This window comes from Vanessa atalanta, chromosome 24 (genome assembly GCF_905147765.1).
Source record: "Vanessa atalanta chromosome 24, ilVanAtal1.2, whole genome shotgun sequence".
In the NCBI taxonomy this organism is placed as follows: domain Eukaryota; kingdom Metazoa; phylum Arthropoda; class Insecta; order Lepidoptera; family Nymphalidae; genus Vanessa; species Vanessa atalanta.
Window position 1 is genome coordinate 5,797,238 of NC_061894.1, and position 15,500 is coordinate 5,812,737.

The following is a 15,500-nucleotide window of genomic DNA, read 5'->3' on the forward strand; positions in this document are numbered from 1 at the left end:
AATATTTATTAATTTAATTCTGATTATTATTATTTAATTACAAATAAAAAAAATATAGTAAATTTAATTGACAAAAAATCAAATCGGTTTCTATTGTTGTTTTATTTAATCTGTAATTCTTTTTTTAAACGGTACATATAATTTATTGATGTTTAAATTTCGAATCGACTGTCGCGAATCGTGTAATGCAATGCAGCATTATTCCATTACTATACATATGCATTTTTTTTAAACGCGACATAAACATTTATTTTTTATTATTATTATTTTTCGCTCGGCCACGCGTTGTTGTGGATACGTTATACGTTGAATTATATATAAAACCTGAAACGCACTGAATTTAATGATACTTTCAGGTCAGTATGCAATGGTTTTGCGTGATGCGCCTTTAAAAAAATAGCGTAGTTTATAGATAAAAAAAAATTAATGTCATTTAAAAGTCATTTAATTTAATTTGTATATATAATATATATAAATATAATTATACATATATTTTTATGTTACGATATCATTTGACTGTATTCTGTTAGTGACTTCGTTCACGTGAATTGGAGTATTTATTTAAAAAAATACTTTTTTTTATGTATTAAACTTATCCCGTGTGCAGCAGTATATTATAAACTGTTTCTTTGCACGTTTCAATTAAAATCACTCAGCGGTTTTCGCACGATGTTCGCTCATGTTTGTTAGTCTGATGGGGATAGTGATTAATATATCATAGTCACGAAGATTCATTTAATATATATAATAAAAATATTTTTTCTTTATTTTGGTCTGTTGAGAGCCGTGATGGCTCAGTGGTTAGAACACACGTGGAAGATGTTCATCCGATGTAAGCGATATTTTCACTACCAAGCACGAGATGAATAATTCTGAGCTAGAATTGATCTCTTGAAAATAAATGTGCCTTTGTTGGGAATCTGCATTCTTAGTGTTATTGATGAATTAACTACCACTGAACCATACCGGTTCTAAATAAATATATAGGTGTATTTATATTAAGGAAGGGATATTTGTAAAAGGTCGTAAACCGTTATGAAGGTTTAAGAGATGTTCCGTAAATTCATGTTAAATAATTTGATTCATCGCCTTTCTTATTCGACTCGTTTGTTTAACCTTATTTATTTTGAAAGCTGTGGGAAAGATGGTTTATAATAAACTGACAAGTACCGTTCTTTTGTTTTGTTTCACGTCAAGACAATACAACATGATCCTTATTTCGTTAACTCGCGGAAAAAGCCAAAATTTATGGATATCAGAGAAAGAGAATTACATTAAAGATGTTACTGCAAATAAAACTTTAGCGTTACGTCGTTTCCACTGAGGAATTCTATTTGATTTATCTACATGGACAATTGTCAAATGCACTACTAAATCTCTGACCCCAATTTGACTCGCAAGCTTTGGCAATATTGCATTAGAGGATTTAGAGGACGCAGCCCTTTCTTCCTAAAGACGATTACTGCGCAGCCAGCCACCCGTGACTAATTATTATAAAAGTAATTTCAAGTAATTAATCAAAGTATGCACCGATGTTATCTATGCACTTTTTTCATCTCATAGGTAGTTCATTGATTCCTTTAATAAAAAGACCATGGGGGCGAGAATCAATAAACTCTTTGAAGGCGGTTTGAACGGTTGAATTTTACTCCTTGTAAGAAGTTGTCCAAATTCCGGAAAAAATAGTAATCTTTTGGAGCAAGGTCCGGGGAGTACGGTGGATGTCGCAGCCATTCCAATTGTAGCTCATCTGAGTTAGTGTTAGTACTTTCTTTTGCGACACCAGCGCCGTACACATCAATTAATTCTTCGAGCTGTTTCTGCAGCACTGGTGCCACGGTAGGACTCGTACTCGTAAATATACCTATATTTCATGTATTCCATTGTGCGATAATAAGCAACGCAGAAGAAAAAATAATGAGGAAAAAACAAATGAATGACTGTTTTCAAAACTCAAATGTACCAGCTAAATAAATTTATAAATTTGAATTTGGAATTCCTTACCAAAGAGGAGATATTTCAGATTAAAGTGGTCAGTACGACAAAACGCTAATTACATATGTAAGGACCTAATAACAAATCCGAACAGAATTGTCTTAATATAATTTTATTATATATGCCACTTCACCCCCATTCACATTCTTCCGATTGCGATGAATATTTGGTGGGTTCGGATACGGCTGTGAGAATATCTGACTCAAAACAACCAGGACTTTGTATGTTTGTCCTTTTATATAAAGTCTCTTTGTAACCTATATTCTACCAGTTCGCAGTCGTGATGGGTAGCAAGTATATGTATAGTACGGGTTGTCGGTCACTTCGCTCGCGTTTTCTTGGTCTTGATCGGCATAAATCATTTTCATCAAATTCAATTCAGAGTTTTGTTTGTAAAAGACTAACAGAGAGACAGGCAGACAGAGTTACTTTCGCCAATATATTAGTATATGTAAAACAAAATCCAATAGTTCTAGAATTCGATCTGTATGTTGAAAGTGACCACAGATAATGGATATATCAAATCATATGTTTCGAGATAACAGTATACCGCAGACGAATTTCGTCATTCAATTTTAACCGACTTTGCGAAGTAAAAGTATAGGATATTTTAAAGTCAGACCGCGTCTGTGTGGTGAGGGGAGGGCGGGTTTTGTGTTCTTTTCATGCCTATGACGTCATATACTATGAAATCATATGCATGAATACCAATAATATTGCGGGATAATTAAGTTTTAACCAATCTCGGCTGCGATGGTCCACGGGTTGGAAGGCGTGCATCTTTACCGATGATTGCAAGTTTAAAAGGCTTCACTGATTTTTTATCTGCATGATTTGAGTTTATAATTCATATCTGGTTTGCTCGACGGTGAAGGAAAATATCACAATTTTATGTATGTATGTTTAATTTGAAGGATTTTTTACCAATGTGAGTTGGGGGTGTATGGACCGCATTGGAGCAGCATTGTTTACTTGGTGGTTATATAAGCAAAAAACGTAGCGGTGCTTGCCTGGACTTAAACCCGCAGCCTTCACTTAACATGAGATGTGTTCTATCCACTAAGCCATATCGGTTCGCAATGTGAATTATTACAAATTATTTTTATTATTATAAATATGCAAAAAGTATGAATTATATAATATTTTCCATGTTTGTTTATTTTTAACGGACACAAAACTTCGAGATTGTTCCTTGCGTACAGTCAGCTCCGAAGAGTTGGTACAAAAGTATTATTTCTTGCTCGACTACCTTCCAAATTAAATAATAAAGTGTCTCGGGTATATTATGTATTGTTTTCGCCGACTCTTTCGAGTCTTGAGTTATTAATAACAATAACAAATATTAATATGCATATATGTATATGCCTAATATTTACAAGGCACAATAGATTTCCCACTGCTGGGCTAAGAGTTGCCATTACGAGAAGGTATACTATACATGAACTATTTCGATTTTTTTTATTTGTCGTAAAGTCACTTCTCTTGTGGAATTATCGATACACCAAAATCTCTAATTAGTGTATAAAGCAAAGTCGTTTCCGGCCGTACGATTTCATCTTTTAAACTACGCAACGGATTTTGGTTGGAGAGTGATTCAAGAGGAGGGTTTAGCATAAAACATACATATTATAGGAGAGAAAATTCTAGAATTTCAACTTTACTACCCGAAAAAAAATTAGATTTTTTTCTTTTTACGTTTTTTTCTTCAATGTCAAAGTTGTAGGTATATAGTTTCGGGTGGCTAGTATAATATAATGTCCAAGTGTTTTATTTGGTTTATTTCGATGCTGACTGTACAATCAGATATGTTGTTTTAAATTGTTATGTTGTGTGTATGTGTGTTATGTATGTTACTAGATCGCTATAGTCAGCGAAGTCACGATGAGACGAACGTGAAATCAACATTGTGTTTGTTAGTGATGCAACTTTATTCGATATTGCTGATACGATACCGATTAAAAAAACAATACGAATATCGATTATTTAAAAATTGTGTTTATACAGAAAATTTAAGCGTAAATAATTATAGTAATTAGCTATGTGTAACTACAAGCCCAGTTTCGGAAAATGATATGATAAAAAACTTATTTTTATGTATATAGCATGTTGATTCCATCCCTATATACACAAAGAAAGATTTTTTTTTTCTTTGTATAATGTTAATATAGATTTATCGATAATTTCTGTCCCTTGGAGCTAAATAAGCATATGTTAATATATCTTTAATTTTGCTAATCAGAATATATATAATGATCACATCGTAGTTGTTTTATATAATGTGATATTATGTTATATAAAACACCTAATGACTATATTATTTATCTATGCGTAATATTATTGGGATTAGTAATGTTCAGCTTATGCCGTTTTAGCGAAAATAATTTATTATATTTACAGTGATATGGCAAATGTCAAATACGGTTTGTACTTAATTAAAAAATGTGCTTTGACCCTTTTAGTATCAGAGTACAGAATTACATTTGACTTTTGTATGTATAATATATTAAAATGAGAGCGAAGATCGTGCATGCGATAGTATGGTAGTAGATTACAAGCGATATGGTTTAAATCTGGCATGAGAAACAGCTCTGTCGCCAATTTAAGAAAAAAAAAAAATTAGTTATAAGGTAAACTTAGTCGTGACTTGGCAACAATAAAATTAAATAACTTTGGACCCGACACGATAATCAAAGCTAGGTATTTGGCATTTGAAACCTTACAAGTTAAACACTAGAGCTACGTGGCATTTGATATTTGCTATATATACCTTATCGGTTACTTTTTAAGTTATTCCGTTGTTGAGAAAAATTTGAATGATTGTCTTTATATAAGTGCTGAATTACAACACTGGTTATAACTGAAATACTATTGAATCATTCGAAATTACATTTAAGTGAGTTGTTATAGAATTATCTAGGGAAACAAGAGGCTGTCTTGGTACACAACTTACGGCCACGCTCAAGTCTTGCTCACGTTATATATCCTATTACTTAGCGCTTAAATTGATGCCCTAAACTCGGAGCCAATCTTTAAACCACTTTTTGTAAAGCGTCCTTAAACAAGACAATAAAATTAAAAGAATGTTTCCCAACAACCGATACGACTTGGTAACCTTCAAGAAAGGGGACTACACATTCCTTAAAAGCAGGCAACGCACCTGCAAGTCCCCCGGTATAGCAGATGTCCATGGTTGGCGGTACTTACTTTACATCAGATGAGGCTCTATGTTTGCCAAGTATTGCATAAAAAAACTAAAAATAGACCCATTTGTAGGGATCGAATCAAACCTTTGACATCGAAGTTAATTGCATTTTTTTAGTTGATGTATGTATGCATGCAAGCAGGGTTAGTAACAGCGAGGTAACTGAGCTTTACGACTAATTATTACGATTATATGAGGTTAAAAAAAGGCGGGTGTCGTAGGGCTCCCGGTTGAAACTTACTTCCTTTCGCCAGTAAACATAACCTTAATTAACAACGTTTGAGAGTACTTAAATGGAAACTAAATAAAGAATTGGTCATAATTGTATGTTTTTTTCCAAGATATTATAAAAAATCAACTCACGCGCAAAAAGCACGTCTACACTGCAATAATATATGTTCCAGTGTTTTTTAAATTGTGGTCTACACAGTTAGTTTATTCACACCCTAGGGGTACTGAAGCGTTACCAAGGGGTTTTTATCCTGGATCATATACTGTAAAAGATTACAATTTTATTAAGCCTCAGTCTAATTTATCTAGAACCCATGTCTTTATAAACCGTTTTGATCAATAATGTTCGAAATGTTCTGTTAATAGTGATCACGACCAGCTTAGCTGCCATATCTTGTCAAACAAATATCAGCGTTAGTCTTAACAGAAAGAAATGAAATGGCTATTGTTGAAAGCCAGGGAAATGATTTCATTATTGTCCATGGTTTGTCGCCAGAATTTTTTGACTTAAGTAAGAGTCGCTTATTCAAGAAGTTTGAAAGAGACTGCTCTATTCCATTCAAAGAAGGAGTGCAGACAAACAAACTTTAGGTTTTGATGTTCCATGCAATTTTCTAATAGCTCTGCTATATGGACTACAATCAGTACCCCAATCATAAATCTTTATTTATATTACAACTCTACACTGCACAACTACTTGCATCCACAAAAATTTACCTCCAGAGTTTCGATAAAGACCTATGAGACGGTTGTATCAAAATCCCAAGCTCCAAGGTCCAAGTGATATCCTCAAAAGGAGCTAAGCTAATCTCAGCAGTAGGACCCACTACCCAGATTCGGTATCCATCACCTACTTCAATTATTTATTATGTTTTCTATTAATAATAAAAGGCATAAAAATAAACTTATCTAAATCAAATCCAATAAGTGTTTTTATTTCATTCATAAAACAAACTACCTCCTTGAACTCTAAGATATAAACATATTGGTCATTTTCAATGTCAACTCTTCGGCTTATCTCGTAACTGCCGATTAATGACTTGGTATTTTTACGATTCGTGATTTGTTGGAGTTTTTTTTTGTATCACTTTAATTAATTGTTTATGATTTTTGTTGTAACCTCAATAAGCCTGCACGTGAATGTTATTAAGATCTGGCAAAATAGACCCAATATATATATATATATATATGGTCAAAACAGCTTCGTTAGTCTGGATAGTCTTTGAGTTGAGACATATAGGTTCAGATTCGTGATGCCACGGCAGGGTCGAAAACGTTTTTGGGTTTTTCTGACATTTGCAACAGCCCAGAGTTACTAGGTAGTTGCGTAAAGCAGATTTTTCTGTTCCCAATACCGGTCATAGTCGTATTGTTATCCCACCGAATTATGAGGAAAGGAATAGAGAGAACACCATATATATTCCTTGCCCAAGCATATTTCACCTCAATATATCCTTTGCAGCAAACAGTGAAACCGGTAGGACATTATTATACTGTGAGTGAGAATCGAATAGGAGTTTTCTAATATACATGCCCTATTGATAGTGCATAAGGTCGTAAGTGAATATTACACATTTGACAGGTGATAAACATGTGATCATATTCAATACCTTCTGCTGTTTCTACGTTGGCTAAAATACTCTTTAAAAGCTTTGATATCACAAAAGTAATACATTAATATTGTCATTAAGTTATAAATTGGTAGTTAATTTTTAAACACGAACGTTTGTGCTGACAGTATGCAATAGGATTTGGTACCGTTAGTACAAAAAAATTTAAGAGATACACGTATCAAAGTTTCGTGACGTTTGGCTTTCGACATTTCACAAGTGCATTACAATGTGAGTTATTATAGATTATCTTGGATTATCCAAGTGTATGTATGAATAATGAATAATGAATATATCATCATCATCATCCTCCTGTCCTTATTACAATTTTACTCGGGGTCGGCGGAGGATGTCTTCCATACTTCTCTGTCGGACGTCATCTCACATGTAACATTCTTTCTAACCATATGGCATTTCACACAATCCATCCATCGTTTCTTTGGTCGTCCCCTTCCTCTATACCATCCACGTCCATGCTCAAGACCTTCCTCACAACATGGTCCTCATTCCTCCGCATAACATGCCCATACTATGACACCCGGTTGCCACATAGCTTCTCGGTTATCGGTGCCACTTTCAAAATTCCTCTTATAACTAATATGAATATATATCGAATACAAAATAGTTATTGCTTGTATTATTATTATTATTTGTATAAATTAAAAAATAATGCTTTATTATTTGTTATACTTTCTTTTTATCTTAGTTTTAAGAGAATATTTAATTTTATATCACTATGTTATGTTACGTGCGCCAATGATAAGAGATAAAAATACTTTGACATAATACTCGCAGTTGAAGGACAGTTTGTCACGATAACTTTCGCGTCCGAAAAAATCTCATATTAATACATGTATAACTGTCAATGTTTTCACTAATATCAACATAAAACAATGATAAAGAAGTATTTGGTGTGTACAATTTGATGTTATCGTGTTTGAATGTTAAGAGTTTTGTATTTAAAATGTGAGCTTTTAAAATATCAAGTGTTACAATCGGATCGTTTCTATTTAAATGTAATAGTCGCAATCTGTCAAGTTTAATTAAATATTTACATACATTTAAGTTAAAGTTTATATGTAATTGGTAGGCGGTCTCGCGAATTGTCTATCTGATGGGGATCACTACTGATTCTTTGTATCTTCAATGCGTCACCAATCTTAAGAGCTGAAATGTTATGTTCCTTGTGCTTTTAGATGTAATGTCTCAATCACCCTTCAAACCGGAACACAATAACACGAATTATTGCGCTTTGGCGGTCGAATAAATTTTATTGGTGGTCTTATCTACACGGGCACAAAGAACTTATTTCTAACTAGAAAACTAAATTCAATTCTGTTACGTGAATATTCAAAACTGCGTTAAAGAAGGAATACTCGAATAATGTATATTTTGAGAATTTTAGGGTACTTATATTAAATTTAGAAACAAAATGGTAAAAAGTCACATCTCGAGCGAAGGTTGTGTGTTTAAGTCCAAATAATTTTAATGTGCTTAATTTTTCATAATTAAATAAAATTCGATAGGGACCTGCGTATTTCGGATAAAAATCTGCCGCATGTGAATCCATCAAATCGCATTGGTTGAATCGTCAGTAGATATTTAAAGGCTTTTTCTGTTGCTGTACTTTAATATAGATACTAGCTGCACCTGCCGTTTTACCGTTTTTTTTTTGTATTTGTAAAACACAAACTTCCAACCCCCTTTAGTGATGGTGTTTCGTAAAATCCGTTCTTATCGGATGTCTACAAGCTACACGGAACTGCAACATGTGCTAAATTTCGAGTCTATAGGTGTCAGAGTTTCTGAGATGTCGTGATTAATCAGTGAGTAGATTTCGCTTTTATATATAAAGAAGATACATGCTTTGTTCGACCGCTTCTGAAGGGGCGGGGGCAGGTGTTAGGTCCCCTTTGTTCCGTCCCTCCAATAACGCGTATCCATGAGAATCGGTTGAGTAGTTAGAGGCATACGCGTAAGAAACAAACTCTGTTGGATTTATGATATTAGTGAAGATTGTGAACTAGATGCTCTAATAAAATATTCTAGCCGTGTAAGCTATAGCTTATCGGTCCTGCTCAACTGACTATTGAGTCGCTTTTCAATAACATCATTGTATCTCGTATCCGTGTCTGTGTTCGTTAGATCACGTGATCACTAATTGTAGGTGTGATGCATCGATTTATCGGGTTATCAAAGTTTAACACGAACTTAGAATTATCGAAAGCCACAAATAATATAGATAAAGATACTAGTTGCGCCACGCAGTTTCAACCGCGTTATTACAACGATATCTGAATATTGAGTGAATATGTTATAATGTGATAAATGCGAAAGTATCTCTGTCTGTCTGTTTGTCTGTGTCGCTTTCACGGTTAAGTCGCTCAATCAATTTTTGTTGGAATTTGATTGTATTGGAGATAACAGAGTTGCATACAAGTTTTTGAACCCTTTTTCATGACGAACTAGCTACAATTGACTAGACAGTGCCCTTAATTTTTTTTTAAATATCTGTGTGTGCAAAACGAGCCGTTTTACTGAACGGACCTATGAAATTTCTCTTGTCAATTACAGGACGCATAGGTTTGCGCGCCATAATTTTCGGTAACGCCTTCATAAGAAATGAGCTTACCTACTGAATTTTATGTTTTGTTACTATTTACTGATTCTTTTTAATCTTTATATAGCAATTTAATAGCAATTTATGTAACGTCTATTAAAATATTTGTTATCTGTACTAATTAAGATTTAATTATTTTTTTTTGTAGCTAGGGTGTAATTCTTAGCAGTAGTTAACGAATTCTAAGCAATGTTTTACAGGTCGGAAGCTAATTTATTCCTGAGTGCTAAAGGTTTTTGACGACCTTCGTGGTCGAGTAGTGTATACACCGGTTTTCACGGGTACGCCACTCCGAGTTCCCGGGTTCGATTCCCTGCCGAGTCGATGTAGAAAAAGTTCATTAGTTTTCTATGTTGTCTTGGGTCTGGGTGTTTGTGGAACCGTCGTTACTTCTGATTTTCCATAACACAAGTGCTTTAGCTACTTACATTGGGATCAGAGTAATGTTTGTGATGTTGTCCAATATTTATTTATTAAAGGGTTATAAAATATATTTATATTATATATATATAAATTGCACTCGGGGCGCAAGTAACTATTTAATAAAATCAATTCTATTTCCAAACTTTTATATTTTTTATTTTAGTTGCCGCGGTTGTATTTTAAATTAATAAATAAAGTAGTTCTATTCACAGACGCAAAATTTTTAAACATGGACCCATATTTATGATACATTTTATGGTATGAGTAATATATTTTAATTTTATACATTTTTATGGTAACCGTACCAAGTGATGAGTTAATTGGTAACGATGTCATAGGTTATGGGGATAGACTTAGATTATCGATTGGCTGATCTTAATTTCAGGTCACAGCCCACAGGTCATCTAATGTGTGATACATTCAATAGATAGGAACGCTTTAATCTATTCGTGTAATTACTGTAATTACATTGACCGTGATGAACCGGTTGTTCCGATTTTAAAGCTAATTAACTAATTCTTTGTTTTGATGATATATATTTTTTTTTAATTTAATTTAATACACAAAGGCTGCTTTTATGTTCGTGTATTGAAATTTTGACCGAATTATCGAAGACGATATGTATCTGCAAACTGTCGTATGGATATTGACGATTTGAAAAAGTCAAAGTAGAGTTAGCAAAAAAAATTATATGTATTTTTTCAATGAATCGGTCTTGTTTCTTTTGAAAAATTCTTCAATGTCAGAAATCACATAGGTATAAGGTTGAATAGTATCTACGATCGTACATTTTAGTCGCATCAAAAAAGTTTAATTAAATCGATTACTAAAAATGTGATTGACCTGACCATACCTTATAATACCTTTGACCCTGATTGTGTATATATCGTACAGCTACATTTTGTTTGTTTTGTATGTGCACGTACACAATTATAAATTGTGTTTAATATATTAATATTTTATCGTGACGTTCGTTTTTTTTTTTTTTAATTAATTATCGATTGGTGTACAATGTAACCGTAGATTTACGTATATAATGCGATTTGCTAAAAACTTGTTTATGATTCATATATCTTTATTTATAATACAACACTATTACACTTAACTACATATTTCCATTTTAATTTTACTTTTCATCGACGTTAAAAACGCCGTTTTCTCGCGAATCCATAGTGAATATCATAGACTAATCAAGCTCTCGACCAATTATATCGCGTCAATTTGCTGTCAAATGTTGTTCATTTGACTTATCTCCTATTATGGTTGGAATAGAGTATATGTACACCAGCATTGCGGCCTTCTATATCTATCGGCAATTTATCTCAACCACATGAAAAGATTTTTAATTAAATTAAATTACTCGTCACACTAATTGTTAAACGTAGACTTAAATGTTTGGAAATATTGGGGCACCAAATAAGTGGGGTCGCGAATAATTTTTGAAATTCAAATTATGTGATTTATTTATTTTTTTCACGGAAAAGATGACATTTTTGTTTCTTGTATAAAAAAAAAAACACAATGAGTGGAGGATCTGGCTTAACACCCCTTACCTCTGGTCATGTGTATACTCTAGTTTAAAATTATAATGAATGCTTTATTATACAAATGAAATAAATAATTTTATAATAGGGTATATTTGCTATGTAGACGGAATATGCCTGACCTACACTATTTGATTACGTAACTGCATAGCATCTCGTATGGCCGGAGCGTGCGCACCGCGTGCAGGGGTCAATGTTGCATGCAGACGGCGAGTAGACGATATCACCCGGATGTCGCACACTATCAATATCCGACGAAATTGTTTTTTTCCACACAAATATCCTGCTTCATATACGGGACTCTTGAAATACAGCGATAACGATGTCAGATACAGGGTAGATCCGGGAGCCGTCACATAACTCGTAATAAACTAGAGATATATGTAGGTATTTATAGTGTTCAACTGTCCGACCAGCTCGTGTTCAAAAAAAAGTTTTCTCTTCGCCAACTATGTTATTTTCAGATCTCATCTCACTTGCGATTTGTAGAAAACAGACTGATAGTGATACGCTGGTTTGATGTGTATAATTTAAGCGTTACGATTGTTATAGTCGATTACGTATGTCACCTTCTGATATATCGCGATCGTGTTCTGCGGTGAGATCCGAGTGTTCGAGTGCGAGAGCTTATTCTTTCAATTGGATTGCACTCTAAGCGGACATGGCGCCTATCCTGTTTTGTATATATTTGGAAATTATAAATTTTAAGAAATTAACCTATTAAAGAGCTTAGAGGAGATGTTTGATTGTTGGGTGGTAATGTTCTTTATGAGAAAATACATATAAATGTGATTTTTCAGTGTTCAGTCAAATGGTATTCAGTCTATTAATGTCGAACATACATAAATACTTATAACCATTATCTTTAGTCAAAATCAAAACATACTTGTTTTAAGTTTTCGTTTTATAGGATTATATTAAATTTAAAGCTGTGTAATGTGTGTGTGTCTATATATTTCTATTTACTTGGTGGTAGGGCTTTATGCAAACCCGTCTGGGTAGGTACCATCCACTAATCAGATATTCTACCGCGAAACAACTGTACTCAGTACCGTTGTGTTCCGGTTTGAAGGGTGAGTGAGCCAGTGTAACTACAGGCACAAGGGACGTAACATCTTAGTTTCCAAGGTGGTTGATGCATTGGCGATGTAAGGAATGGTTAATATTTCCTACAGCGTCTTTATCTATGTAACCTATAAGATAAAAAAATAAATAAACTAAAATAGCTAAGTCTGAACCTTGCTCCCATTAGCGCCTCAACGAATGAATGAGATCTAAACCAATATTAGCTTCGTCTAGGTCAAGTTAAATCTCATCTCGGACTCTCGCTCAGCATATTTGATTCAAGGCTATTCGATGTTTAAAAAACCCCTTAGACTTGTTTAATTAAATAAGCCAATGAAAAATCATATAACAAATTATAAATGACGAAATATGCTTTAATCACATCTATTGTTGCTTAAAAGTATTAAATTGACCGAATTAACCGGAGTTTCTAGAAGTTACCTGATACTGGATAAGAAATGATGCGATAATTACAGCATGTTTAAGGCTGGAGCAAATATTGTTTGTTTAAAAATATATACAAAGGGGATGTTGCTCTAATCAAAATGAGATAAACTCATTCTTCAAATAAGTGAACTAGATAACTGTTTCAAAGAGTAATATTAGTAGAAGGGATGTAGATGAAGTTTCGTATCTGTTGAAATATAATATAGGTAGGCCAAATGTGCCAAGTGATGATTAGTGGTCACCACTGCCCATAACATTGGCGTTGGAAGAAATATTAACTAATAGCTGTGCCCGCGACTTCGTGTGCGTTTGAATTTAACAAAAAAGTTAAAGCTTAAGTTACTCCTTATTACATCAGCTACCTGCCAGTGAAAGTCCCGTCAAAATCGGTCCAGCCGTTCCAGAGATTAGTTGAAACAAACAATCAGACAGACAGACAACAATTGAAAAAGATATTATTTTGAAATATGTTTTGTGTATACATACATATGCATTTAATAAAAAGCTGTTATTTTAATATTACAAACAGACACTCCAATTTTATTATATGTATAGATTCCTTACGTCTCCAATACCCCACCTTGGAAGCAAAAGGATATGTAAATATGTGGTGATCTGTTGAGTAGGTGGTTCCTAGACGTGCTCGAATACCACCAAGCGGTATCAGGTATCGATCAGAATGTGAAGAGTGAATCAATCTTCATAAATATTCTGTCAACGCTGATAATTTCAATAACGTTTACATTTTGTTCCAGTGGAGTACGTGGACACCGAATACAGTTTGTGGCTGACATGGTTTCTGATGCCGGTCATCGTCACGTTCATGCTGCCGGCTGTCATCATTGTGCTGATCTACATGAGCAGCGTCATCTTCCATCTGTACAGACTCTACAGGTAGTTCTCACTTTACACACAACAAACATTCCTTTAAAATAAAATTATTCGTCAAATCGATTGAAGTCATTTTTGTGAGCAACACAAACTCTCCCAAGAAGTTGCCCAAAAAAATGACAATTTTATTTTCATAAAAAAAACTTAATGGCCTAAGACTTCGTGATTCTCCGAAATGTAAAAAAAAAACCAATGTTGTTTGAGTTTATTTTACTTGTTTATCAACAATTAATGATTGTTTTTGCGTTGAGCTTAGTGCAGCTCTAAAGTGATCCATCTCTGTTGTATCAGTTTTGTTATAGAACACAAGAATGTACAGCGAACACCTACTTTAAGTATTCTTATGAGACCTCGGATGCATCATTGCAGTTAGGGACATGAGCGGGTCTGGCAAAATTTTAACTTAACGTCCTTTAATACCTATTTATTTAGGAAGTGTTCATAAAAATAGTTCCAACTATTATGTAGGAAGGATAATTATACAACTAGATTTTTTTTTTGCATTGTGGTTATCCTAATTGAGTGCTAGTTTATTTTATTATGCTAAAATAGTGAATCTGTATCTTTGCAGATCTAAAGACCTTTAGGCCTTCGGTCTATAGATCTGCAAAGTAGATTATTTATTAGATTATTAGCGCTTAAGATTGTTTCCCTGTCAGCCGCCGGGCTGGCTAACTCCAACCAGCTAAGACCCGGCTCGGATGTTTCGATAAAATGCTTTAATCATTAGGACTTGAAATCGTAATCGTTATCCTAAAAGCAGATTGACATGTAGTCGTTATCAGCTATTAGGTCTTCTAATGGCGATGTAGATTAATGAAAAGGCCATTGTAATAAATAATCGTTACATGATTATCTCACGCGGTTTACGTACAAATCACGTTTTGTTTTCGACTATATATTAATTATCCATATATGATTTATATAAGACTCTGGATAAAATTATCTGTATATTGTTATGCGTGTAATATTGGCATTTGGATATGAGTAAATGCAATTAGTAAATGTTTATTTTATTTTTTTCTGAAAAAGTTTTCGTATTAAAAATTACGAACATTGTGCACAGACAGATCAATCGATTATGAACAGGTTAATTACCATTCAGCTGAACCTTCGATTCCGGAACTCACAAAGATTAACAACAAGTGATTGAAGGAAAACAACTAATTTAAATGATTTACAAACACTATTTACCTAAAAGACGTAGACTCAACAAAATGTTACAAGATTAAAATGGGTATATAGTCTATTCCAACTACAAGAGGACAAAAGCCAAATAAACAACATTTGACAACATTTCCAATGGGCGCGATATCATTGGTCGAGGACTTGAATAAACTATATCTCCAGTAATATAAATTTTTAGAAAAAAAAGAGTTTTGAACGTCGACGAAGCTGTTATCGAAACTTTGGAAGTAATATTAAGTGGATACAAATAGTTGAGTGGAATAATGTTATTTTAGCATTAGCAT

The 15,500-nt window shown here is 33.6% G+C and overlaps 1 protein-coding gene across 2 annotated transcripts in view; it reads left to right on the forward strand.

Moving 5' to 3' along the window:
* LOC125073376 (transmembrane protein 68) overlaps nucleotides 1-15,500 on the forward strand; it is a 32,120-nt gene that overhangs the window by 10,291 nt on the left and 6,329 nt on the right. For both annotated transcript variants that reach the window (XM_047684183.1, XM_047684182.1), the window contains exon 2: nucleotides 13,893-14,031. In XM_047684183.1, the coding sequence (XP_047540139.1) occupies nucleotides 13,893-14,031 (139 nt within the window). The remainder of the gene's footprint in view (nucleotides 1-13,892; nucleotides 14,032-15,500) is intronic.